This window comes from Argiope bruennichi, chromosome 9, assembly GCF_947563725.1.
Source record: "Argiope bruennichi chromosome 9, qqArgBrue1.1, whole genome shotgun sequence".
In the NCBI taxonomy this organism is placed as follows: domain Eukaryota; kingdom Metazoa; phylum Arthropoda; class Arachnida; order Araneae; family Araneidae; genus Argiope; species Argiope bruennichi.
Window position 1 is genome coordinate 122,132,628 of NC_079159.1, and position 27,498 is coordinate 122,160,125.

The 27,498-nt window shown below is 25.7% G+C and overlaps 1 protein-coding gene across 4 annotated transcripts in view; it reads left to right on the forward strand.

The window, feature by feature from the left end:
- LOC129983563 (F-actin-uncapping protein LRRC16A-like) overlaps positions 1-27,498 on the forward strand; it is a 73,987-nt gene that overhangs the window by 39,666 nt on the left and 6,823 nt on the right. For 2 of the 4 annotated variants that reach the window (XM_056093087.1, XM_056093086.1), the window contains exons 26-34: positions 1,092-1,229; positions 1,330-1,350; positions 2,741-2,810; positions 4,449-4,505; positions 5,981-6,200; positions 7,151-7,261; positions 18,764-18,984; positions 19,918-20,072; positions 25,283-25,436. In XM_056093087.1, the coding sequence (XP_055949062.1) occupies positions 1,092-1,229; positions 1,330-1,350; positions 2,741-2,810; positions 4,449-4,505; positions 5,981-6,200; positions 7,151-7,261; positions 18,764-18,984; positions 19,918-20,072; positions 25,283-25,436 (1,147 nt within the window). The remainder of the gene's footprint in view (positions 1-1,091; positions 1,230-1,329; positions 1,351-2,740; positions 2,811-4,448; positions 4,506-5,980; positions 6,201-7,150; positions 7,262-18,763; positions 18,985-19,917; positions 20,073-25,282; positions 25,437-27,498) is intronic. The other 2 variants (XM_056093089.1, XM_056093088.1) reach the window with 1 other exon arrangement.

Below are 27,498 nucleotides of genomic sequence, written 5' to 3' on the forward strand. Positions count from 1 at the left end.
AGAATTAATCCTCTATTGCTGTAAAAGAAATGGAGTGCTATCTTCAGAATTCATTCATATCAGCTGGCCATAGTTCAGAATTATACGATCTGTTCTAAATTAGAAGTTAAACATCAAAGTGGAACTTTGATTTATATTTTATTGGCTGATGAAAAACATATAAGTTGTACTTGTGACATCACATGCATCTTTGGCATTGAAGTTTTGATACCACAAAAGAACCATTCTTAAAAAAATATGTCACATATCTCTAATATATTATTGGTTAGATTTAAAACGAAAAAATTCACATGGCACCCGAATTTTTTTTTGTTACTGATTACAAATAAATGTTATGAATTGTCTAGAAAAATGTGTGGGTAATGGTATAGTAAATCTGAAAAAGCCATTTTTTTTTTTTTTTAAATCAAGAAATGTATGTTAACTTAACAAAGAAAATTATAACTCTTAAAGTTCATATAAGCCTGTGGAACTTTTAAAATCGCTTTTATTTTCATGAACTTTTCTTTCAAAATAAAAATACCTAAACTTTTCTCCCTTCTGAATATAATTTGTACAGTATATTTAATATAAGTTTTAGTTTTTTTTTAGTTATGATTGTAATACAAACAAAAGTGCTTCTTAACTTTCATTACTTCATTTTGTGTATAGAATTGAACATGTCCGGCATATAATTATATAGTTTAAAATTAATATTAGTAAATTATCTACAAAATGAAATGAATACTTCTAATTACCTTTTATGTAAATTATAATTGTATCAATTTTTCAGTTATTAAATTCACACTATCAGTTAAGCAAGATTAAAAAAAAAAAAAATGTTTTATAAGAAAGCAAGCATGTATCATTCTATTTCATTAAACAAAATGATTATTAGAAAATTTGCAAAACATTTTGAAATTACCTTATATGATCTGACATCACATATTGTTTAATTGCAGTTCTCTTGCAAAGTATGAATGAAATTTTACAGCTGAAATAAATTCCTGGTTTGAAAACTGAATATATCCTATATTAAAAAATAAGTTTATTTCTTTATTTTTCATATGGATGTAATTGGAATTGCATTTCACTTTTCTTTTTTATTGTAGCATGAACAAATGAACCAACAGCGTTGTACTACACCTGATGTCTTACGAGGCGGTTTGGGAGTTGAGGGAGGTCTTAGGATCAGTCATAGTGGAGATTCTCAGCTTGACAGTTATAGTGAAAATTCTGACTCTCCACTTGTAAGTTGCATCAATGAATTAGATTACTTATTATTATTAATCCAAATAACTGTTTTATTCATTTTTTTTAACTTGTTGCTTTTTTTTTCTATGCTGACAGCAATTGGCTTGGCTTAATTTAGTGAGTATTAATAGTGCATGTTTTCCCACCACACCCTTATGTATTTCAAAATATACATTTATATATAAATATATAATACCTCTTATTTGTTTGGAAAACTGTGTAACCTATGCATGTATCTTATGTTCGATGAAAGTTCTCAAATGATGGGAAATACAGTTGATATTTTTTAGTGATATTTAATATTTGTGTATGCAAATAAATTAGTTACTTGCTGGTGACTAACATTTGTTACCGAAAAGCTTTTTTATGAATGAGGAAAAAATTTGTCCTTAGTATTTTGCACCATAAATCTCATGATTAAAAACTATTTTTTTAACCTTAAACAGATTTTGAATATCTTTGTATGTTTAGCATACTAAATCTTATTATGTTTTCTATGTGTAAGATTTGATCAAAAATACTTGGATACTTTCAATTTTTTTTTCACAAATTTTTCCAGAAAGGTTGGATGAATTTCTCTTTTATTTTGAGCATATGAAAAATATGCATGAAATCATATTCTATTGTAAAAATGTAACTCAAAGGACCAACTAGAGACTGATGACTACAGAAATAATTTGAATTCACTTATTTCAGAGAAAGCAGATTGTGATTTGCAACTTTCATCAGTATCACTTTTTTATGAAATAAAGTACAAATCTTTTCATAATTTTTTTAAAAAATCTGCCATTGTTTTAAGAAATTTCCTTGTGGCCAAATCTTCACCAAGACTTGAATTCATGTATAATCCTAATATTGTTGAAACTCAAGGTCTAGAGAAATTTCCAGGGAAAATAAAGTGCATGCATTTCAAAATGTGTCTGGATACTTTTGATCAGAAAATATATCTTTGATTTATTAAGTGAAAGATATTTAATGCATCACTATGTAAGTAATTATTTAAAGTATTTTGAAGCATGTTTCATAAGTTTATGAATCACTAACAACTTCTCTAATGTTATTTATGATCATAATAATAATATGCACAGTGTTAGAATCTTCTATTAGAGTATATATCGTTTTGAAATGTTTCTTGTTTGATATAATTGAAATATAATTTAATATTTTTTGCTAATATCATTGAAAGGTTTTCATTCCCTTTAAAAAACTGTTATTTTAATTGGATATAATCAATGTTTTTTATAAACTTTATTTGAAAGTTTCTATAAAAAAAAGTTTCATGTTATCCAGTACTAATAATACTTTTCTCCTATTTCTGTTAATAGTGAAGTAAAAATTATTAATAAACAGTTTTGCTATTTCTATTAATAGTTTATTTGGCCAATTAAAAAAATTGATTTGTAAAATGCATGGGTGTCCTACTAATTATCACATTGACATAGCTAATGAAATATCCTTTAAATGTTCACCTAGTTTGTGATTAAAATATAACTTCATTTGTATTCAGGCTACTCCCAAACTTACTAATAAAAGAAAAAGTGTGCATGCCAGGAAGCTAAGACCTCAGTCCGTTGTAGGTAAGTATAGAAATGCTTCTTATACATTTTCAATGAAATTGGCATGTTATGCATTTATTTTCAATTTGTTGTTTGAGATGGACTGCTAGTTCTCCAGGAGTAGTATGGTTATGTCCATGATATGAGAAATTGTCTGAAATGAAAGCATGTTATTTTAATTGTCTTACTTAAATTCTATTTATTGTGTGCATGAGCCTTTCTAATGGAGTGTGGTCTTGTAATGTCATATTGCTTTAAAAATCGTAAATGTCCGTCATCTAAATTTTTGTAATCCTGTAACTTCACCTTTTTATTTGTCTTGTAAATTATATAGATATTGAAGAGAATCTTTCTTCTCTAGTTTTCAACAATGTAAGAAATCGCTCAATTAAACATTTGATGAAACTGAAACTGGCTTGAATTTTAAGACAACAATGCAGTGCATTTCAAAAATTAGACAAAGTTAAAAAAAAAAAAAAAAAAAAAAAAAAAAGGTATTAGAATGTCAAAATGCAGGGGAATTTGTAAAAATATTAAATTTTTATCATTAAAAAATAATTTTTGTTAAATTGTGAAATAGCGTGACATTCATTTTTGTGCTGTAATATTTGTGGAAGTAATCGTGAAAAAATATAAAAAATGTTTAATTTTTAATTAATTAAAATTCTAACTAAAATTTCAAAATAATCACTCTGAGGTGGCCATTCTTACCCACTAGGTATTGCAACGATTGTAATGTTGGTCCCCAGCACAGTTCGTTAGTTTCATGGTAAAGAAAAAAAATCATACAGATAAATTCTAAACAAATGCTGGATCAATGACACACTCTAATGCCTTTGAAATAGACTTTAGGTAAAAAATAGAAGATTCCAGAATCTTCCATGGAATTTTGGCAATAGGTCTATTGGAACACAAGTTACGGAATTTTTCTAGAACTTTCTTTGTCTTTTCATGAAAACTATAAAAAAACTGGAAGACATAGCTGAAGTCAGTTGAGTATTGAAGCAACATTGAATCGTGTGCTAACCACTAGTCTATATTGAATTAATCAACAAGTCATATAATCAGGATTAGCTGAGAAGGTATTTTTCTGAGTTCTTTGTGTGGTTACAGTTGTTTACTACTGATTTGCAGTTTGTGTGCTACTGTTTACTGTTCTTACATATACTTTGCCTGTGTGTTCATTTTCATGTGAATAAGTGTACATTTCTACATATGAAACATTTGTTATTGAGTCTGATAGATTGTTTCATCTACACCCACTGCATTATGTCCATTGTTTTTTGGATTTCAGATAAAAAAAAATTCATGATATATATGTGCCAAATTTAGTAACTGTAAGTCAAAGAAACAATTCGTAGAAGGCCAATACACATTAACATTGATTTTTATAATTAGTAGAGATATGCAGTTCATATCCATATGCAATTTTCATAACAAAATATATTTGCCAGATTTGGTAGCTATATGTCAAACAAGCAGGCCGTAGAATCCCAATACACACACATTCATTATTACTATTAATAGACATACACGGTTCATATTCAAAATCTTATATCTGACAATGAATTTCAAATATGTTTCTTGTTTTTTAATAGATTAAATTTTCTTCATTTTGATATTTTTCAAACAAAATTTGAAATTTTTGTTATTTTCCAGATAGTGTTGAAGGAATAGCTGCTGATGACATACCTGATCTTTTGCCGAAAGATGAAGGTATTTATTTCTAAAACATGTTTCATTTTCATATAAATAAATGACAATCTGTTGTGATGATTGCAATTCATTTTAAGAATCTGAAAAAAAAATATTATAGAGTAAATAACAATTTCATGTGATTTAAAAGATTTATATAATGCATATAGGTGTATGCATACCTATAAATTTTAAAGATAAAATGATTTTTGAGTGAAACAAGAGGTTGTGTGGAATAGAGAGATTCCCCATTTAAATATTAAGAGTTTCAAAAAGAGATTATGGCAACTAACAAGCAAAGTTAGCAATTTATTTTGCATCTGGAAAATAATTAAAATCAATTAATGTAGGTATTTTGATCATTATTTTGAAAAGATATTAAAAATGGAATACTGGATGCAGAAATTTTGGTTTGAAATTTGAAACATTTTCGGGAAAAGCGGCTAATTTTTAATAGATTCTTAAAATTTCACCAGAGATAAATTTAAAAATTTAAAATTTTTTTTTTAGAAATGACTTTAGAATTTCTTTAGTTTGCTCTTTTTGATGTTACTAATATTTTTTTTAAACTATCAATAGAAGCCTTACTGTGGGGAAATTTGTGTAAAAAAATTTCTGAAATGACACAAAATATTGAATAAATTTTTTTTTAAACTTTTAATTTTAAAATTTGTGCATTGAGTCACCATTACGATTAGCTGTGTGCCAAATTTCATAGCTGTAGGTGTGATAGATTTGTTTTTGGCATCACCGACACCCAAGCACTTACTATAAGTCTAGATTAAAATTTTTGCAACATTATTTCATAAAATACTTATCAATTTGGCAAATATAGTATTTTACCAATTTTTTATACTGATCAATTTGTCTTCTAAACTCTTATAGAACTTTCCAAATTCCTTTTTGTGACAAGTTGGTAATTATAGGTTTTGAATATTCCTTGTGGTCCCTAGATGTTTCGTAATTTGATCAAATAAAAATATTCATTTGATTGACTCTACACTTTGTTGTAGACACTGCCTTTTCACTTGATTATTCAAGTATTGCTTTAGTGCCTAAAGTGTGCCTATTAATAGGTACTGGAAATTTAAAAAATAGATCTGAAGAAAGTTCATGAATTTTGATTCAAAATTAAATTAAATTAAATAAATTAAAAATTAAAAATAAATTTCATTAAGCTTATCATTAATTCAATAAATATACCTATGTTGTTGACTGCTAAGATCTCGGAAAGGACTTCTTAAACTAAAAGTTTTGGAAATATTTTCAATTAGTACAAATAAATGATAATGTGCTGCATAGATTCTAAGTAATCAGTGTTCAAAGAGTGAAATATTATCCATAAAATTATAATCTGAATGATGTATTTGATATAAAACTATATTTGAGAAAAATGAATCTGTATTCACAAGTATCTTTAAGCCTATAAGATATTTTATAAATGCCATAATAGTAGATTATTTTGATTTTGATTTTGATTTCTCTCTCTCCCCTAGAGAGCTTACCTAGTCTTTCCCCAATGTCTGAAAAGCTAGAACATTTGGGTAAAGCTCGGCCCAAGCGAGCAAAGACAAGAGCTCCCACGCGGCCAACCATTCAAGGCAAGGAGCTGAAAGAGGAGCCTCAAGACATAGGAGAAGGATTAGACAATTTCTTTCGACAACAAAGAAATTCCCTTTCGACTCCCACACTGTCTCCCGATTCAGAAGACACTCGGTGAATTACTTGTGTTATTGGTTTCCACATTTTAAAAGTTTTCTGCAGCATTTTAATCAAGTAGAAAGTGAAATAACTTTAAATAAATAATGATAGATATACGGGATAGGCCATTTGGCAATGCTTTAAGTAACAAGCAGTATTTGCAAAAGGCATTTTTGAAAATTGTTTTTTACTTTTAACTATTTTTGCACAGATGCTATGTTTGTTACATTTCTGCATCAAATGTGCTTCTTAATCATCATCATTCATATTCAAACAATATAAATAAGTTTTATATATTTAAAAATAAAATATGTCTGTAAGAATATTGTAGAAGACTTGCAAAAATTGGCTTCTTTTTCTGCAAGATTAATAAATTTTCTTGAATAATTTATTTGAAACAAGAAAAATAGAGCAAAAATACAACTTATGAATGAAACTTCAGAATTTTTTTAATCAACAGTTTAGAATTGGAGAGGAAAGAAAGTAGAAATAATTCCAAAGGTGACAATTATTTATTTAATGCATTTTCTGAAAAACTCTTTGACCCTAATAGAAAGATAAAACAATAAACAAGATTTTTTTTTTTTTTTTTACAATTTACATGATATTTCGGCATGAGCTTTCATAGAATGGAATGTTTTTCAGAATCTAATGACAGATAAAGTTTCAGCTAAAAATAAGCATATCAACACCTCATCGATACATAGAAACTGCCATTTGTAAACTGTTGCATTAGGTTTAATATTCACAACTGGTTTTATATCTGATAGAACTAGATCATTGAAATTTCAATATGGGAAAATTTGTAAACATTATAGGGAAAAAAATGAATATATTTTGGAAATAATTACTGTTATGCTGCTGCTATGCAGCTCTAAATCATGAATTACCTCTGTATGTTTGTCTAAATCGATTTAAGGTAAAACTTGAAATTTAAATCTTTTATTATTATCTTATCTTTACAGAGAAAGAGCAGGTAGCAGCAGTACTTCTACTAGTATGCTGAGTGGTGATTTGACTTCAGATTGCATTGCCAAAGCAGAACGCTCGCCAGAAAACGAAAAGAAAGAACGAGGGTGAGTCTCTGATAAGCTTTAATCTGCTTCTTAATGGCAGATTTTTAAAACCTGCCGTTGCTGTTTACTGCCAGTGACAATTCTCCATCAGGATGAGTTGTAAAATGTTCAGATACTTTGATTTCTTTTTTAAAGCAATGTTTTCTACTTTTTGTGGTACTTACTATTACTAAATAAATACTTATCAAGAAAAATTGTAGAAACTTATCTATATTAAAGAAAAAGATCCTTTGAAACTTTGTATGTGCTTCCCTAGATTGGCAGTTCTCTTTGTGAGTGTTGAATAACATCTGTTGAAAAACTCGGATCTAGATGAAATTTCTAATCCTGTTATTTTATTAGAAGAAACAAGTTATCAAAAAATTAACAAAACAAAATGCTGAACCTTTTGGTATTTTTTTTATTAAAAAAAAACTTATTACTTTACTTAAAAACTTAAGGTTTCATAGCATATAAAGAGAAATTTGGGTGTTTTTATTTATTATTTATAGAATATTGGAAGAATTTTGAAATTGGATTGCAGAAATCCGCTGAATGGTAAAAGTGATAAAAATGTAGCCTACAGTTTTACATACATACATACACACACACACAAACAAAAAATCAAGTTTGTAAATACTGGAGTTTCACTTTTAATTTTAATTAAATGAGTACAATTTTATACTAGAAAAAAGATTTTATAGAATTTTTTTAAACTTTTTTCTTTATTATAAAATGTTGAAATCATAATTCTAGTAATTACATTGCACCCTTAGAACACTTTTCAACTAAAAAGTTGTTTTTTTGTTGAAAAGAAAAAGTTGTTTTTCTTTAAAAAAATAAATAAATAAAAATAAAGTTGTTGTAAGCCTCAAATTATATTTGATAGTAAGCTTGAAATCATATTCGTCTATATTGGCAATGTTATAAACCTGTTAATAATGATTTCTGAAGGAAAATTCAATTTTGATATTCTTTGATTTTTTTCTTGTTGCTTCAAGCTTATTTACTGTCATTGTAATTTAAAAAATCCTTTTTGGATTGCAAGAATGTTCTTTGAGAGGTTCAGTGTTAGATTTATTGTCAAACGGTTTGTGGCTTTTGTGAAATAGTTTAAATTCATTTACAAATTAAACATAATTTCTTTTTCTTTGTGAGTTTGAAAAAAGTATCCAGGTCAAATCTTTTAATAAAAGGAATGGGATTATGTTTAATACTTGTAATACAATTATTTTTAGTGTCCCCAAAAATGTATGAGCATTTTGAATAATATTACATAAATAATTAATAAATTATATAAATAACTGAAGTTAACACAAATATAGGATTTTGCCAAATATTAAAATTTCAAATTGCTGGCTATTATTGTCTGGATGCTAATGAAACTAATCATTCAAATTACAGATGTTTTTAAGTATGCTGCATGCATTTGAACTCATTCTTTTTCAGTTGATGCTTTCACCTTATTGATTGTAGATAGTTTCGAGCTGTAAACATTATTTCATGTATTTTCATAAAAAGAAATACATTGGTAAGAAATTCAATGATTTTATCTAAGGAATAAAATGCCCCTTCTTAGCCATTTTAGCCGTCTTTTTATTTGATTTCCATTAAGCATTGCTGCAGATGTACTGTTCTTCATATTAAAACATTTTTTGAGTGCATGACAAAATACATACCTCTTGTATGTTCCATTAAATGTTCATAATGATCTATTTAAGGAATTTGATAATATTTTCCTCTACATAGTATTATATAAATTTACGTGGTATGTCATTGTTAGACAGTATCGGTTCTCAAGTGTTATAGATACAATGCTTATTTATGAAAATTGTATTTTAATGTAGAAAATGAAAGCTTATCTTTAATTTCAATAAGAAATTTTTGAAAACTGGCTAGATTTCATGTTTTTATTTATTAACTAATTACCTTTAACAACTAGGTAATTTGCTGGAGATATTAGTTATGTTTAATTTGAAGTAAATCTCTTAGATAAAACTTCATGTCCATGTTTCCATCAAATTGTCAGATATTAATGCAGTGTTTTTATTTTAATAGTCTGGTTCATCTATCTTCTAATTTGGTAAACTCTAAATTTAGCCATATTGTAACGAATTTTTATTCATCTTGTAAACTATATAGCTGCTAAACAGAATCTTACTGTAGCTTTTAACAATGGAAGAAAATTGCATGATCAAATACTTGATGAAACAATGAAAATGATTTAAGTTTCATTCACAGCAATGAAAATATATTTTTGAGAGATATTTAAGAATATATTTTAAAATTATTTAAATCTAGACTAAAGAATTTTAGAGCAGTTGAATTGGCATCATTGAATATATATATACATTTAAAACAGTATAAAAATTATTTTTGTGCTGGAATCATAACGAAATATCAAAATATCACTTATTTTTAATTCAATTTCTAACTAAAATTTAAAAATAAAAAATTCTTAAAGAGGGACGTTCTCACAGTTCAAAGTATATCTGGACCAAATTTGGTTACTTTAAATCAAGCAGTTCTGGTCTGTAGAATGCCAGCTCACTCGCACTTTCAACCTTATCATCCATTGAGATTTGAATTGTTGAACTTTGATATGAAATTCTAATCATCCTATGTAATATTTATTCAAAGTGTGTGCATACATTTTGGAACATTTATGTTTGTTGTTTCTTATTGGGTGGAAAGTCCCATTTTTTATTCCTATTTAAATTTTCTCTAAAAGTTTTCTGAAGGGAAAATGCTAATCAACCAAATACCTCAAATGCTTTATTTTATTTAAAAAAAAAAAAAAAAAAAACTGCCAGTGAAAAAAAAAAATTCTGTATGATTATTTTTTGATAGTTCATTTTTGTTTTTAGTGCAATAAGGAGGTTTTACTTATTTGTTATAGTTTTTTATGCATAATATATTATGAATTCAGTTTCATTCAATTTTATGACTATTGTGAATTTTTATGCTTTTACTCTGTAAATAGTTTGTATATTTTTTGTTACATTTGTGCAATATAAATTTATCTTTTTAAAAATCTTTCTTGAGAAGTTATGACTATTGCAATAAAAGTTTCTATATAAATAAGTTTGTGCTATAAAGCATGTTGATTGATTTCATGTTGTCATAAAGAGGTTTCATTTTCAGTGAAGAAATTTTCTTAAAGTTGCCAAAACATATGTTTATTTATTTTGTATCTTAATCTATTCTCACAAAATAATTATTCTCATGGAACTTTTTCTATTATAAAAGAGAAGCAGTTTTTTTTAAAAATTATTTTATGGAAAGTTTTTATATGGTTGAGTTATTCTCACAAGTTAATTGACGCACATAGTTTTGATATTTATTTTATTGATTTTTGTTTCCTTTATACACATGAAATTTTGTGAATGTTTTAATTTTTTTATTTTTGTTTCTAATTTTTTTATATATTGTTTCAAAGAATGATACTGAAAATATTTATTTTCTAGTGAATGTTTAAAAAATATTTATGTAAATTGTTATATAGTATATTTGATGCTTTCTGTGTTTAATGAGTTTTAATATTGTTATGATGGCATTTCTGTTAAGAATTATAATTCTTATAAAAGTCTTTTTGGCATAAAATAAATTATTCATTGAAAAAAAAAAAAAACCAGCCCATTTTTTGAAGACAAAGGCAATTTATAAATTATAAGCATTTTTAATGCTGTAATAGATATGAACCTCAAATTTAGTAATAAAAGAAGTATCCAGCCTGAAATAGAATATTTGGTATAAATTGGCTGTTTTTCTAAAAATGAAATCATGTTGTGCAAATATCATTGCACAACTTTTCTGTGTATTTTGATAAAGTTTATGATAAAATGTTAATATTTTATCTTTTGTCAAAATGATGCATAAATAATGCTAATTCCCAAGTATGGAACAAGAATAGAGTTGCATATATCCTTTTGTTTGATTTCTAGAATATATATATATTTTTTTATTTAAAGAAATTCTAGTATGAACTGATATGAAAATTATTGACTAATTCTTTTAAGCAGTTCACAAAATATAGAAGTATTTCATATATGCTTTAAATACAAAAATTTTTTTAAAAAATATTTTAAAAATTTATATATTTCTTTTATAGAAATATATGAATCATCAAACATTATATTTATCCATATATGGTTGTAACATGTATTTTATTTTTTGACAAGTTGTAGTTATAGTTTTTTTATATTCCTTTAGTAAAATAGAATTCTCTGTTGTATCACCTAATTTAATTCTTTTTTTTTTATTATTAAAATTATTTAAATTGGTTCAAATTTTTTTATGGGAACTTTATAAAGTTGAATCACTGTCTATCTGTGGAAGATTAAAATAATTGATAAAGGAGAAATATTGATTGTAAGATAACTATTAGTTTATAGTAAAATTGTGCATTTCCACTCAAATAGTAAACAAGTATTAGTTACAAATCTTTGAATAAGTGCTAATTTTAATACTTTTTGTATACGTTTAATTAACCTAATTAAGTATTTAAGAAATTCAAATTTTTAAATATAAGTGTTGTAACAATACAAATTATTGAATTAATTCTTGACTTCCATTGATGTTTAAAACTTAGATCAAATTTTGATAGAAACTATATTTTTTATGCACTTGAACAAAACATGCTGTGAGAATTATCCTTCTGATGGTATTGTTAAACCTGACGAAATATGTTCTGAAAGTTCACACAAGCATTTGTACTCATTAGTGTTTTTTTTATTTATCATGTTCATATTATAAAATCATTTTAGTACTTTTTTTGTATAGTAAATTTTATATTTGTTTTTTAATGCCTATTACATTTATTAGTTTGTGAAATTTCTATTTGTCTAGTTTTTAAACTTATTAAATGTTCATATGATAACAAGTTAGCATATAAACTGAAATATTAATCGTTTTGCTATCATAGAAATGACTATTGTGATACATAGATAATTGTGTTAGTTCTTATAAAAAATGTGCATTTTTTTAAGTGTATAATTGTATGCCTTAATCTTTCTCTCATATTAAATGAGTTAAATTTGAAAATGAACTTCTGAAAGGTATAATTGAAATTAATGATCATTTTATTTTCTCAAGTCGCCTAAAATCCAAAATTTTGATTAAAAAAATTTATTTGATCATATTATTTTAACAAATATGCAAATCAATTTAATTTTCAGTTTTTTTATATTGTGTTCAATTTTTACTTTCACTGTGTAATAATTTTTAAAGTTTATGAAAATTGTATGAAATTTTTAAAGTAACTAATTGTTATGGTCGATTCTAAATGTATGCTATGAGCAGTTTGTATATTTATACAATTTTTTTAATGCATTATTATCATAACTCTGTACATGAGTACCTCTTTTCATAATGAATATTCTATATGCTATAGATCATTTAAAGTGTTGGTCATTTATGAAATATTTTTTTTCACTAGTGACAAGTTTTCAGCAAATGTTTTTAAATGTGAGTACCTTGTTTAAATATATTGAATATTGTAATTATCTTGTTGAATTTTTTAAAAGCTTATATCTAATTCTTGTCAGGTTTTTTTCCCATGTCACCAACATTATCATTTATTGCATTAAAATAATTTTTAATTTTACAAACTATTAAGCATGTTTTTCAAATATCTTTAAAAACCAGTTTGAAAAACAAAGACTACAAATGCTTAATGCACTTTTTTTTTTTTTTTAATATCTAATACATAAAGTTGATTGGGAATGTTAAGAGTAAATGTGCAGTTAAAATTGCTACCTTGGAATCTAAATTGTGCAGATTGTACTGCAGACTGCTGTTTTTATGTAATCGGACAAGTTTTGGGCAGGAATGTTTCTTTCCTAATTAAAAAAAATTGCAAGCTATTGTATAAATGCTTTTTTGAGTTTTTCATGCACATGAAAATGCGCTTCAGCATTTATAAAAACTATTTATCCCTTCCCCAAACATTGATGCATTTTATATCAGTTGCATCATTTTCCTGCTCCTCTTTTGTTGCAGATTGTTTTATACTGTTTTTATTCACATGCATTTGGATTTGTGCTGCTGTTTCAATAATTATTTTGAAAACTTGAAAGTATCGGGTCATTCTGCAGTTTTAAATCTATATTAAACTGTGAAAAAACAATTATAAAATTATATGCTATACTGTCATAAGAATTAAAATAAATGTGAAATTCAAATTAAGTGTTAAACTTTTTAAAACTTTGAATTAATTTTAATTTAGTTGAATATCTAATTTGCTGATGTTTATTTAAATTCAAATTCTGTCCCCATGCATTTAATTTTTAATAAATATGCATTAAAATTTAAAGCATTATTTAAGAAAAGCTTTTAAGTTTGAACTCTCAATTTTATATATTTTATTCCTTCAAATATGATTCTGTAGTACATCATGTGCTATGTTTTTCTTTTCTAGTCCTTTAAAAATAGTCATATTTATTGTTAAGCATCCTTTGCTCCTTTAATGCATCTTAATTGTGATTAGTGTAAATATATAAAAAGTTGTAATAAACATGTTTTTAAAAAAGGAATCTGTCTCTCTTTTCCTTTGGTTTGTTTTTCCACTATTAGAAAATCGAGAGCCTATCAAATTTTGCATCTTCAAAATTTTAATACAACTTTATGATTAATTTTTCAAAGACTGTTCTCTAATTTTAAAAATATAAGTGAATATTTTATATATTAGCAGTATAGACTGCTTGTGTCTGATTTTTGGCAGACTATAATCTTGAGTTAGTTCCTTAAATCTATGTATTAAATATTATATTAATCTGGAATCCAAATGTATTAATATAGTTCATAAAGCTCGTATAACTCATTTTAAAGAGATAATACTAAATTTCTAAGGACTTCCTCATTAAATTACATTGTACCAAAAATAAATTGTTCATTCTGTCATCATTCAACCAAATGACTCAATTTTGTTATAATAATTCTTAACTTATTCTTAATTTATAAGGTTAGATTTTTGAATGTAAACTAATTGACTTAAAATTTATATGTTGCAAAATATGAATGGCTCTTTAATATACATTTTTATTGCAAGTTATTGCTATTTTGAAAAGCTTCATGTGACTTCAACTTTGCTATTTTTAACAGGATGCTTATTTTAAAAGAAAAAAAAAAAAAATCTGCTTTTCTAACTAAATATGTGGTGTTTTATTTGTTATGTTTCATTTTTATTTTAAGTTTGATGTTTGTTATTACTGCATGGATTTTGTTATTTGTGAATGGTATTTTTTTATTTGTGTGATTAGGTTATTTTGATTTTTATATGCTTTCTTTTTTTAAAGCACTTTTTTCCAGCTTTGGCCAAAATAGCTTTTTAACACATGCATTGATGCTGAATATATTTTTTAAGCATCTATTGATTAAAATGCTTTCTTACAGTATCAGCCCTTTTCATCCACATTTATAACTATTTAACAACAAATTGATTGTATTTAAAGAATGAATAATGTATATATTGTAGGTTGTCCTATTATGCTTGCACTATCAGTTTTATGGAACGTTTGATGTGTTTTTAAAAAATAAAAACGAGCTGTTAAAAAACTGCTTCTCTTAAATATTAACCTTTTAACCGTGCTCTACTAAATAAGGTACCTAAATTTCTTATTGGTATTGTATGTGTTTATTATTTTTACTATTTGTGTGTGTTAAATTTATTTCTGTTTTTATTTTTTCTGTTATGAAGCTATTGAAAATTACAATTCATTATATATTATTTTATGAAGCTCACTATTGGTTATGCATTTGAAGCTTTAAATGGTCAAAATCAACTGGTTAAACAAAGAAATTGGTGAAAAAGTTGTAAAATTTAAGGATCAAAGATATTTGATTACAGAAGAAAGTTAGCTTTTTTAATAGAAATGCTTAAATTTCCATTGATAGAAAGTATGCATTTATTCGTAACAGAGTAAGTAAATCTTTGAGTAACCATAATTTTCTCAGCAATGTTTGATTAAGGTATAGGGCGGATGAAACTAAAATGACATGCATTTAATATATTATTCCTATCCCATATTAAGTGTCTTAGATTTTTTTAGAACCCAAAACTTAACTTTTTGCTTGGACCTTCTTCATAGAGAAATGCTGAGTATTCATATGTACCAAAATGAAAGTCAGTACATATTTCTATGGTACTTAATGTATGAGAAAAAGCTAACAAGTGTAGTCAACAATTTGGGTACTTAATGTGTGAGAAAAAGCTAACAAATGTAGTCAACAATTTGCAGCAAATTTTTGATAATGATACTGCTCGTAAAAATATATCATCATGGATGGATTAAATTATACAACCAAAATGGGATAAATTTTGAAATTTTAATTTAAACTGATGGGAAGATACACGTTAATAATCCTGCAAATGTCTGCCATTTTAAAGATTAGTTGATAACTAAATAAGTATCCCAAAATTGAATTATCCACCAAATTTTTAAAAACTTAATTTGTACATTAAATTCTTAAATTAATAGTAATTATTTATCTTCCTTTGGTTTCCAGATTAGTATTACAGAATAAAATTTATCCCCATAATTATTTTTAAATTAACTTTATGTAATTAGATTTAGTTTATTTTTAAATGAAATTATAATTCAGAATAAGATGTATAGAAGCCAAAATATCTTGATTATTTGAGTATAAGGTCATTAATATTCATTGCCATTACCTGAAGCACTATTGCTATCTTTAAATGCCCAATATATATATATATATCCATCATCTTATAAGATAATCCTGTTGTTTAACGTGATTTTCAATTTTTCAACACTAAAAGCTTAAGATTTTTCTAATATATGACTCCTCTCTATTAAACAAATAAAAAAAAATCAAATTATTATAGATTTTTTTTTTATTAAACGATACTTCTGAAGAATCTATTATTTCACAATTGTAGATTACCATCAAATATTTTTTTAAACCATTCAGTGAGAAAATTCCCAAACTATAATCTGAATTTCCATTAATTTTTTTCTTCTCATTTTATGCATTTGCAAAATGATACAACTTGTAAAATACAAGACATAAATGGAAATAATAATATGAATGATATTATATATATATATATATATATATATATATATATATATATATATATATATATATATAATATGCGTGCTATTCCTAAGTGGATAAAAATATTTTAATGATGATAAAAGAAGGAATTAAAATTATTTATATGGCATATTTGTAAAAATGACTTCTGTAGGTTTTCTCTTTCTCTCTGTCCCTCTCTCATTTGTATTTAAATAAAATTTTGGAAGAATAAATTTATGATGTATGTAGGTTTTAAAAAAGTTTTAACGAATGATAACTGAATTTATATTAAAAGTGTTGGATGCTTAAATTTAAGTATCTTGATCAATAAGAACATTTTAAACCTATGTTCATATAAATGTTTGTTAAATTCATTTCTTATTCAGTGCAATTTTCGACTCTGGATCTCATTTTTGTCTTTTTATAACTTTAAAAACTGGAATATTCATCACACCACCATTTTAAATTTAATATGTTATTAATAAAAAAAGAAAAATTATAATTATTCAAACCACTAATTTGTAATTTGCAAAATTACTTTTTTGATATCTGTTTTTAATAGGAGGATTTGCCTACATATTTGAATCCTATATATAATAATGTTTGTGTCCTAATCGTTAATTATAATTTCCTAGTTAAAAGCTACATTTCAGATTAATGGTGGAATTTTTACTTGTATGTTTGGGGGGAGGAGGAAATAATAGTCAAAATTCTTATTAACTTCAAATGAATATTTTATTAATGATTATTATAAAAAATTATTTTAAAACAAACCTGGCACTATTTACTAAAATGTTTTGAATGAAAAACTTGGTCCAGATTTTTTACTATAAAGATTGTTAATTATTATTAATTTGTAATTTTTTTATTATTAAGATTGAAATTTAATAGTTTAATTTTTTTTTCATAACATCTTAACATATGTCATAAAACTTTCAATAAAATAAATTATTCCATACAGCAAAACTATAGACTACTTTAATATCCCGAAGCATGTGATGAAAAATAATTTTGTACTTTAAATTATTTCATATAAAAGATATTAGGGACTAAAAAACATAAATTAATAAATTAGCATTTATTAATATTATAACTAAAATATTCCATAAAATTCAAAATGTTATCTTTCCATATTAACTAACAAAATAATCTTGAATACTCTTTCATATCACTTCAATAACCAAAAAATTTCAATTCTTAGATAAAATTCATTATTTATAAAATTCAATAACTGTAATGATGTAACTAATGAATTAAACTTATTACTTTGAAGTAATTTTTATTAGTTGAAATGACTGAATTTTGTAGTATTTTTTATATAAATATGCCTAATTTTTCCCAACTTCTAGTCATATATTTTTATAACCTAACAATATATAAATATATTTGTGTGTATAGTTTCTGTTCTTGTGAGTATTAGAAAATTCTAATTTAAATTAAATTTTGAAACCTTTTAGACCTAATTTCTTACATTAAAGACATAATTAGTAATAAAAAGTAGAATTATATTGGTCTTTGAAAATTTTTGTTTCAGCTATCACTAATATTAATGCATAAAATGTTTCTACAGAAATTTACAATCTTAAGTAGTATGAAAAAAGGTTATCCTTTTATTGTTCCTTGAATATGAAAAAAATTAAAGAAAGAAAATAATTTATTAAGATCAGCAATAATAAACATTTATGTCAAAAAAAGAGTTCAGCTCTTCTTTTCATTTTATTCTTTAGCAATCTAAATAGAAAATATTAAGTTAGAGACAATAGATTAATTGAAATTATGATGTTAAATACTCTTATGCTAATAAAATTTTAATGCAATGTAATCAGATTGATGCATTTATAAGCACATTGAATCATTGATTTTATAAAAATAGCACAGCCTTTATAAATTTTTCTGAAGATTTTGCTTTATTAATAGTAAGCTTTCCTCACCCTTTCTTTCTGTCTGTGCTGAACATTCAGGTAGTACTCATACATCTATATAAAGGTGTATATATTAATTATTTTTTTCTGGCATAGTATTTTCAAAACATTTTTATTAATATTAAATTTCAAGTTTATATGAGTTTTATTTTTATGCTTGAAATATGAAAACTTAAAATAATGATATAAATATAAATTTTTTGATGAGCTTTTTAATTTTTTTTCTTTATAAAAAATTTAATTATTGAAATCTAGTTATTGATCATTGTACCAATTGCTTGTGCTCAATAAATATACTTTTTTTCTTATTTCTTTTTATTTGATTATGAATTGCATCTTTTTTTTTTGCATTGTTATGAAGATTCCTTTAAAAACACATTTTTAATATCGGTTTACTCTATAATTTGTAGTTTTTTTATTAGCAAGAGAAGCTTAAATGATAAACATATAGAGAATTTCACTCTTGTTATTATATGTGTTAAACTTTTTAAAGTTTCAGTTAAACTGGATGTGTCATTTAGATATGTTAATTGATTTTTTTCTTCTTTTTTTTAAAATGCAGATTCATGAAAGGTATCAGCAATTTATTTAGTCGTATTTCTCCTGATGTTAGCCACATCCACAAATCTCGTTCCTATGATTTGACAGATAAAGTTGCTGCTGTTGAACCCTCACCCACTCACAGCTCTGGAAAAGAATCCACTAAAAGCACTATTGGAATCTGCGACATCAGTCTTCATTCATCATCTCCACAATTGGGAGGACGGAACAAAAAGGACAAAGGTAATACCAGATTTTCTATTCATTATTATAAAAAATAGGTGGATCTTTTAAATGGAGATTATAACATTAAAATTATTTTATGAAATCACCAACTTTCCCATTATTTTTGTGTTGATTCCGCATTTATCATAATAACTCCATCATAATTTTTTTATCAGTAAGATAATAACCAAATTGCACATAATAAATTTTGTTTTTATTTTAAAGTGACTACTTGTTTTCATTGACTTTACAGTACCTTCTTTTTCGGCAATGTGGTTCTAGGTGTTATTTTAGATTTTCTTTTTCCTTGTGTTTGTATTTTTAATTTTTCATGAATCAATATTAATTTTATTTAATTTTAAGGTTATCAATCTTTTTTTATTTATAAAAAATTACCACAAAAGTTTTTGTCAGCTTTCAGCTCCAATATTCGACTTCATTAAAGCATATAATATATGAAATAAAGTTTATTTCATTGCAAATATGATTATTAACCATATTTTTGATATTAAATCTAATTTAACATATTTTCATAAATTGTTTGATATTTTTATTATTTTAGCCGTTTCAGACATAAGTAATAACAACAAGTTTACAACGCATCATAAGTTATTGGTGTTATAAGATACCCAATTAACTAATCTTCAATATGAACCAATTGTATTTTAAGCTAATCAATATATTTCAACAGAACATAGTTTTTATGTCATTGTTCTTTGTTATGAAACTTTATATTTGAATTGAAAATTGTTTAATTTCATAAAAAAAAAATTATCACCTTAAAATACATAGAAATATGCAATATGTCATCCACATTTGATTTGCAACCCTTATCAAATTGAAGTTGTTAAGTAGTTATTTTTAGTAAATATATATATAAAATAGAATTTTAATCTGTTTTTAAAACATGCTTGATAATTGATATTGATGACCTATTTCTTTCTGTATCAGGAAAAGAAGATTGCGATATGAGTGAAACAGCACTTAAACCAAAGGGTGCTGAGAGGTTTGGACCAGGATCTCTCCATTGTTCCAATCCTTTCTTACTGGCTGAAATGAAATCTCGCCAGGAGAAAAGAGTTCCTACTACTCACATTCCTCCCCAGGTATAAATTCCACTTTTTTTACTGTCAATACTGGGCTTTGGTGTTGATTTATGTTATAAAGTGTAATCATGATCATATGATAAAAATATGCTACACCTTATTAAATTTAAAACATGTTTTGCAGTTACTGCTAATAACTGTAACCTTCTGAAACTCTCCTCTCTTTGAAATCTAGTATTTCAAAATCCAAAATGGTCGAGAGTACAGATGAAAGAAAGATCCCCCACTTCCCTCTACTTGTATTTAAGTATTAATTTTCGTCATGGGGAGAGTTGTATCACCACTCTAAAAGATTTTCTAAAGGTTTTAATTCATACCATTGTATATAATTATAACTACTTTTTACCAAAAGTTGAATTTGATACAGAAATATAACTTTGAATTTTGATGAATGCTTGGATACCATACTAAATTCATAGTTGTATCATAAAAATTAATAATTTAAGACTTAATTTTTTAAACAGTTTATTAATCTAGATAACACAATGTAAACATTTAATATGTACTACTCATAGAAAATTAAAAGAATTCTTGGCTTATTTAAACATAAGTAGATTTATTTCCAAAATAATTAATTAGATTTATTTATTAGTATCCAAAAAAGTGTAGTTCAAAATAACTGAAATACAAACAATACAAAATAATTTTCAGAATAAATTACTCAATGTTTCAGAACTTGGAATGACAGAACAGCACAAGAGGCAGCACTGAACAAATAATATTTTCTTGGACAAGATATTCTTTTGCTAGCTGATATTTATTATTAACAAATTTTATAGGCACTGTTTATTTCAGAATCCTGAGACGAACACTTTCCAACACTTTCACTTCACTGATGCACAGAAAGATGAGTGATTGCTACCCTTCTTATATAGCGAATAATTGAGTTCTTTCTATTACTAAATGTAAACATTCCTCCTTTCATCTTTCCTCTCACTCCTTTTTTGACAAAACTTCGTGGTATATGTACAAAAACGTGGAGGGTTTCAATCCCGAGAATGAACAGTATATTGTTAAAAGTAACCAAATCAAAACTTCTTCCCTTTTAACCCTTTAAAGAGCCATTTTTTTAGTCATGCTATATTAAAATATTTGTAAGATTGAAATTGTCTTAAGAAAAGTTATTCCTTTAATTTATTAGATAAATTTAATTTGATTAATTAATTAATTTGGTTAATTAATAATTAAGCAGCAAATCAAAACACAGCATTTTGTGCGAGATAAGGAACTGAAGTATTTAAGTTTCTATCTTATTGAAAAATGCATCTGAACTTATCCATATCTATAAAATATGATAAATTTTGTGGGAAGCATACTTCTCATGGCCCTTGGAAAAGGTTAAATATATTTTGAAGAACAGAATTGTTGTTAAACTCAAAATGTAAATGCTAGGGGAAGGGGAGGGAATGTCTAATTTTAATGAATATAGCAGTCAAACCTTGAATTTCTTAGTTACTGAAAACTTTTGATGGCATTTTTTAAAATTATGATTTAAGCAATATATTAATGATATAATATGTGTCAATCTTCAAGTGATTTGCTAGACTTTTTAAAGTATGAATTTTTGTCATTGAATTCAAAATTAAGATTATTCTAAGTATTGGTGGGGAAACTATTGAGGCTCAGAAAATATTTTATATTGATAAATTGCAATCCCCCCCCCCAAAAAAAACAAGAATAAATAAATTTTTTAATGAATTTTTCAAAAATATTTTGGAAATAATTTAAAATATTTAATTTGCCATCTTCATCATTTAAATCTAAATGAGATTCTTCAGTATTATAAATAATATCATATTAATTTCTTTTTAAGTAAAATTTTTTTCCGTCCAAGCATTTCAGCAAGAACATTTCATAGTTAGCAAGCAGAAAACCTATCATAAATTGAGTATATGCCTTCACACATTTACTGAAGACATCAGTTGACAGTGGGTATAAAAACAACAACTATTGTTTAAATGATGATTGTTCTGCACCATTTTATAATCCTCTTTAAAAAGGGAAGGAAATAAACATATGTAATTTCAGCTGTATTTGAGGATTAAGAGCAAAAATTTTGCTATTTGGAATTTTTTTTACATGTTTCGTTTAATTCTAATTCTTTCAATAAAAATTAAAAACCTTTTGGAACTTTTTTAAAAATTCATTACAATTCTTTGTAATTTTCTATTTATATTAGCAATATTTATGCTTACTAGGGCTATTGAATTGGTCTAAGATAAATTATATATTTTTTATTTATATCTTTAGCTAATGATACTTAATTTATTTATTGGATTTTATTATTTCTTATAAATTAAGAACTCAATGCAACAGTATACTGGAAAAGTCTTTATGCATTTAAAAGAGCATGAATCATTAATACAAATGTTTGCAAATTTAATTATTGGAAATAAAGGAGAAGAAATAGAGGATTTATAGATATTCATGTTTTAAAACATTAAAAGCAAGATGGCCAAAATCAACTTTTCTATTAGTTTAACGTTCATAGGTATTTAAGAATATATTGTCAAAAATAATTTTGTTGTACATACTTTGTGCTGCTTTATTTCCCTGTAAGTATTGAGATTATTCATGAGGAACTTGACAATTTTTTGATAAAATATTTATTATTTCTTTTAATGAAAACCACAATAATTTCTCTTTAATAGGCAAAATATAGAGGCAAATATTAATTCAGTAGTGATTTTTGGCAGCAAACCAAAATGTAACAAAAACTAGTATAATACAGATTCCCCCCCCCCCTACTAGGGAATGATGCTGTGAGAGGAGATGGAAAAATAACCCAGGATTAAAAATGAGATATTTTTTCTTTCTCCATAAATGAAAAGGGAAAAACTAGGACTAATAGTAGATTTTTCCAAACTACTAATATATTATAAAATTAGGACCTTCACAACTAGGCAATGTCGACTGAGGAAGAACAAAAAAAGTTTTGAGTATCAGTTTCTAATAGGAATTGCTTCTTTGCATGCTGTTCAATGAAAAAATATTGAATCTCCAGTTCACTCAAAAGCCAGAAAATCAAAATAAATGACAAATATCAAAATCTATCTTTATGTTAAAAATATACAGACTGTTATTTTTGGTTTCTAATAGCATCTGTGTACTTCATTTTAGTTGCTTGATGACAGAAAAATGATATTAAAAAAAAAATAAAAACCTGCAATACATTTTAAATTTCTGAAGTAGGACTAAAATTAGCCAAACTTTTATAAAAATTTCGGTTTCTACTTTCTTACAAATATATGCATTATTTCATTAAGCAATATGCTTTGAACTTGATATGAACTGGTTCATAGTAATAAAGAAAAAATATTTTGATCATAAAAAAAAATTTCAAGAAAAATAGTCCCTAAAATATACTAAAAAATAAAAGAGGGAAGTGCACATTGATATGATTCTTGAGTTTGTTAGGCGATTTATTTTTTATATTACATACTTATAATACACATATTCACTGGCGAGTAGAACTTCGGTAAAATAGCCAAGTAGCAGAGATATAATAATATTGATATTAATGGGAGAAAAAAAAACATTGGTTATAATACAGCAACAAACACAGGATGGAAAAATGCTCTCCATAACCTAGAGGTTAACATTCACTGTCCTTAACAGTGATTCATTTGCATGCTTCATACCAACAAGCTAATCAGACATTTATATGAAGACCGTGAGATGATGGAACCAATATCATTCTCTAATTAGAGTAATCTCATTCTCTCATTAGAGTAATTTACCTAAATGAAGTCAATGTAAATGAGACTGATTTTAGTAAAGATCTGTAATACTATTGTGATGAATTCAGAAAAATCTAGACAGGAAAATGTTTTCCAGATCTTTTTCAAAGATCTTAGATCTTTCAGTTATATGTAATAGCTGATACTTATATTGTAAAACATGTCTAATGGTCAAATGAGCTTTGAATGTTGAATGCTTGTTCGCATATATTCCCATCTGATTTGACATTCAGAGATATCAATCTGTGAAATGAGTTTCTAAACACAGAAAGTTATTTCACTAATTATATATAAATAATTATGTATTTTGAAGATCAAGATTATGTTTATAGAATAATGTAATCAAAAATTAAATTAATCAAATTAACTCAAAGGAATCATCAGTCCTGTAATTGAATAAAGCACATTTTTCAGTCTTATAGAGAACAAATTGTTGATTATGATAATGAATGAGACAAAGCGAATATGAGAATTAGATTACTGAAGAGCACAGATCTGACTTCAAAATCTGAAGTTAATAAAAACTTTTAAGGCAGCCACACTACATTCAGCTGATAAATATGATAAAATATAAGTTGTCATCTCAAAAGATATAAAGCTGAACTTTCAGTAATTTGCTGCCTGATTTTGAGCAAATTCCATTTAAAGAAAGTCTGCTTGGGACAAAAAAAAAAAAAAAAAAAAAACTATATGTAAAATTTAGAATGCAGATTTAGTGTCTTAAGTATAGTTCTATATCACATTTTGACTAAATTCAACAAGAAATTTACTGTTTGCCGATCTGCACTTTTGAATACATATACATGCAGTTACTCAAAAAGGCATTTGCTGAGACCAGTAAAATTTGGTCAGCATCAAAACTATTTTATTTTGTATCAGATCAATCAACCATTTATATCTTATGCATATGAAGATAATAGCTCAATTATATAACAATTTAAATAAATAAAATTTGCTATGTGATCTTCTGGCTGAAATTGCTACTCATACCAAATGTTGGTTTCATTTGGTTGGAAAATAATCATGGTGTCAAAATGCATATTTTTTTATATTACAGCTGAAGCACAAAATGTTCATGTGTAGGACTCTAGGGAAAAAAACAAAACAAAACTAAGCACTTATGGCTTTCATAGTCTTGTCCAAAGTCTATAATTTTATGCAGAAGGCATAACATCATTAAAAGAGAATGAACAAGAAATTTTCAGAGAGACCCCTCCACTATCACCAATACTTTTAAGGAAGTAATTCAAAGTTTAAAACTGATTCTCATATGTACTATTATCTTCTTTTTTTTTTAGTTTGTTTAATTGATTTATCAGATGTGACAAATTCGCTATAGTTTAGATAATTCACATTTTTTAAGTAAAATTTTATATTAATTCATTTGTAGCTTGAGAATTAAAGTCAACACTTTATGACAAATTTTCTGTGCCTTAAAATTTTATAACCAATACTTGTTTTGTTTCTTAGGCAGCTGAGGAGAAAGCTCCATCAGAAGGGGTTTCTATTCTGGCAAATGTGAAATTAAAACCTACTGGATTGAGCCAGACTCTGATATCACCCTCAGATGCTTCACAGACTGAAGATTCTCAACAGTCCAGCTCATCTACTATCACATCTCCAGGTAGAGTATTTTATTATATTGTAATATTATTTCCATGATCTTCCATTGATCTGTAATATTGTTTTCATGTACAGTTAGTCTCATAGCATAGAAGAGAGTTTTGCATTTTGCTTGTAGGAGTGCTGGGTCGTTGACCTTCTCCAGCCTTGGTGACAAAAATGGAGGTTATGGTATATAGGGGATCTTGGTAATACCTTTCTTAAAAACCAAAATTCATATCTTTCCATAGAATTCAATACTTCAAATTCAAGAGACAGAGCTGAAGTCAGCATTTCTGTGAATTCCCTCTCCGAAATATGAATCGTGAAGCACACTCTCAAGTTGTTTTACACTGAGTGTCATTGTGCTTTGCTTTTAGCATGATAAACTCTTAATTAGCATTTACTACCTGCTGATTTATTGTATGAAAGAAAAGCGATTTTATTACACATCAGTTTTTAAATGCTAGTTTCTGCTAATCCTGCAATATCTGTATCAGTTATGCATGTATCTTCTAAAGGTTTTGTTAAAGATATTGTTTATTTGTTCTGATTTTTGGCCTTTTGACTGATTGTCTTTTTCACTTCATAAACCTGCTTTATATAAGGACTGAAAATGCAGATCCATGGAATTAAAAAAACTTTCTCAACAAATATGGATTTTTATTACATAAACGATTTATTAAGGGTAAGGGGTTCTTGGTTTTATTCATATACCAGTATGTCAGTTTCTTTTTAAATGCATATGAATCGTATCCAGTGCTACGTGACTGGCCCTAATAGCAATAATATTAATTTTCTTGTTTGAAAACTAAGGCTTCTTTAAACATTATGTTGCAAATTCTATTTTAAAATTATATAGCCAGAGGCCAATGGAAAAAGAATAGTCATCAGGTGAAAAAAAAACAACAACAAAAAACAAGATATTAATTATTTAGAATTCAATTGAATTATAATTATAATCACATATAAAAGTACCCTGTTACAGTATTTTAAATAGACAGGACGAATTTATGAAAATTGTATCGATATTCACAAAATGATCATAGTTCCAATTTGGAATTTACGAAAGCACTAATCAAATATTATCTTCAAATCTGAATCTTTAATATTTTAACATCAAAAATATTTACTTGGTTTGTTTTATATAAGCAAGAACATTTTCAGTAAATCCTTTTTTCTTAAATCAGACTTGGTGCACTTTTCAAGATTTTTTTTTTTTTACACATTATATAGTTTTAATATTATTCATGATATGTTTATTTTTTCTTGATACATATCTGTGTTTGAGCCTTGTAATACAAACTATTAGATTTGTGGTTAGCAAATTTACTTCTGTCATAATTTGGAATGTTGAAATGCATTCCTCAGAGTTTTTTTTTTCTTGTAATTAATAAAAATTAAGCTAAATGTTGAAGTTTTATCTTTATAACAGCAGAAAGTATTACAGTACAAAAATGAATTTTACTCCCATCCTAAAATTCAATAGGTGATCTTTTCATTTATACCAGTTTAATTACTGTATATTTTTGTCTGTTTTTAATTCATTTTTAAACATATTTTACAGTTATATATGTTATTACTGTTGTAAAGAACCTCAAATTATATTCATTGTTGCAACAAATATATCATCTTTGATTTTTCTTCCATTATTGATGATTAAGATATGATTACTTTTTCCATGATTTGTATTTCTCTTTAAAGTATGTAGTAAATTTTAAAATGTGCCCATTTTAAAGTTTCAGTAAGTTTTCATTAGTTTCAGTAAGAATATTTTTGTATTAATTGAAATGTAAGCACTTCTATTTCAATTAAAGTTAAAAAACTTTTAAGAGAAATGATATATAACAAACTGGGAGGGGCATAAAATGGTATAAAGCTTCTAAAATAATATGAGTAATGCATCTGTTAACATTTAATGTTTAAAAATATTTTGCTAAGAGGCCATTAAAAGCAAGTTACTGAAAATATTAGCTGGCCTAATGAATTAGCTAGTAATAAATAATCTTGTTACACTTGCCTTCCATTAATGATAGTAATAAGTTGAAATATAAAATTAGAATACTGAATATTTAAAATTTTGC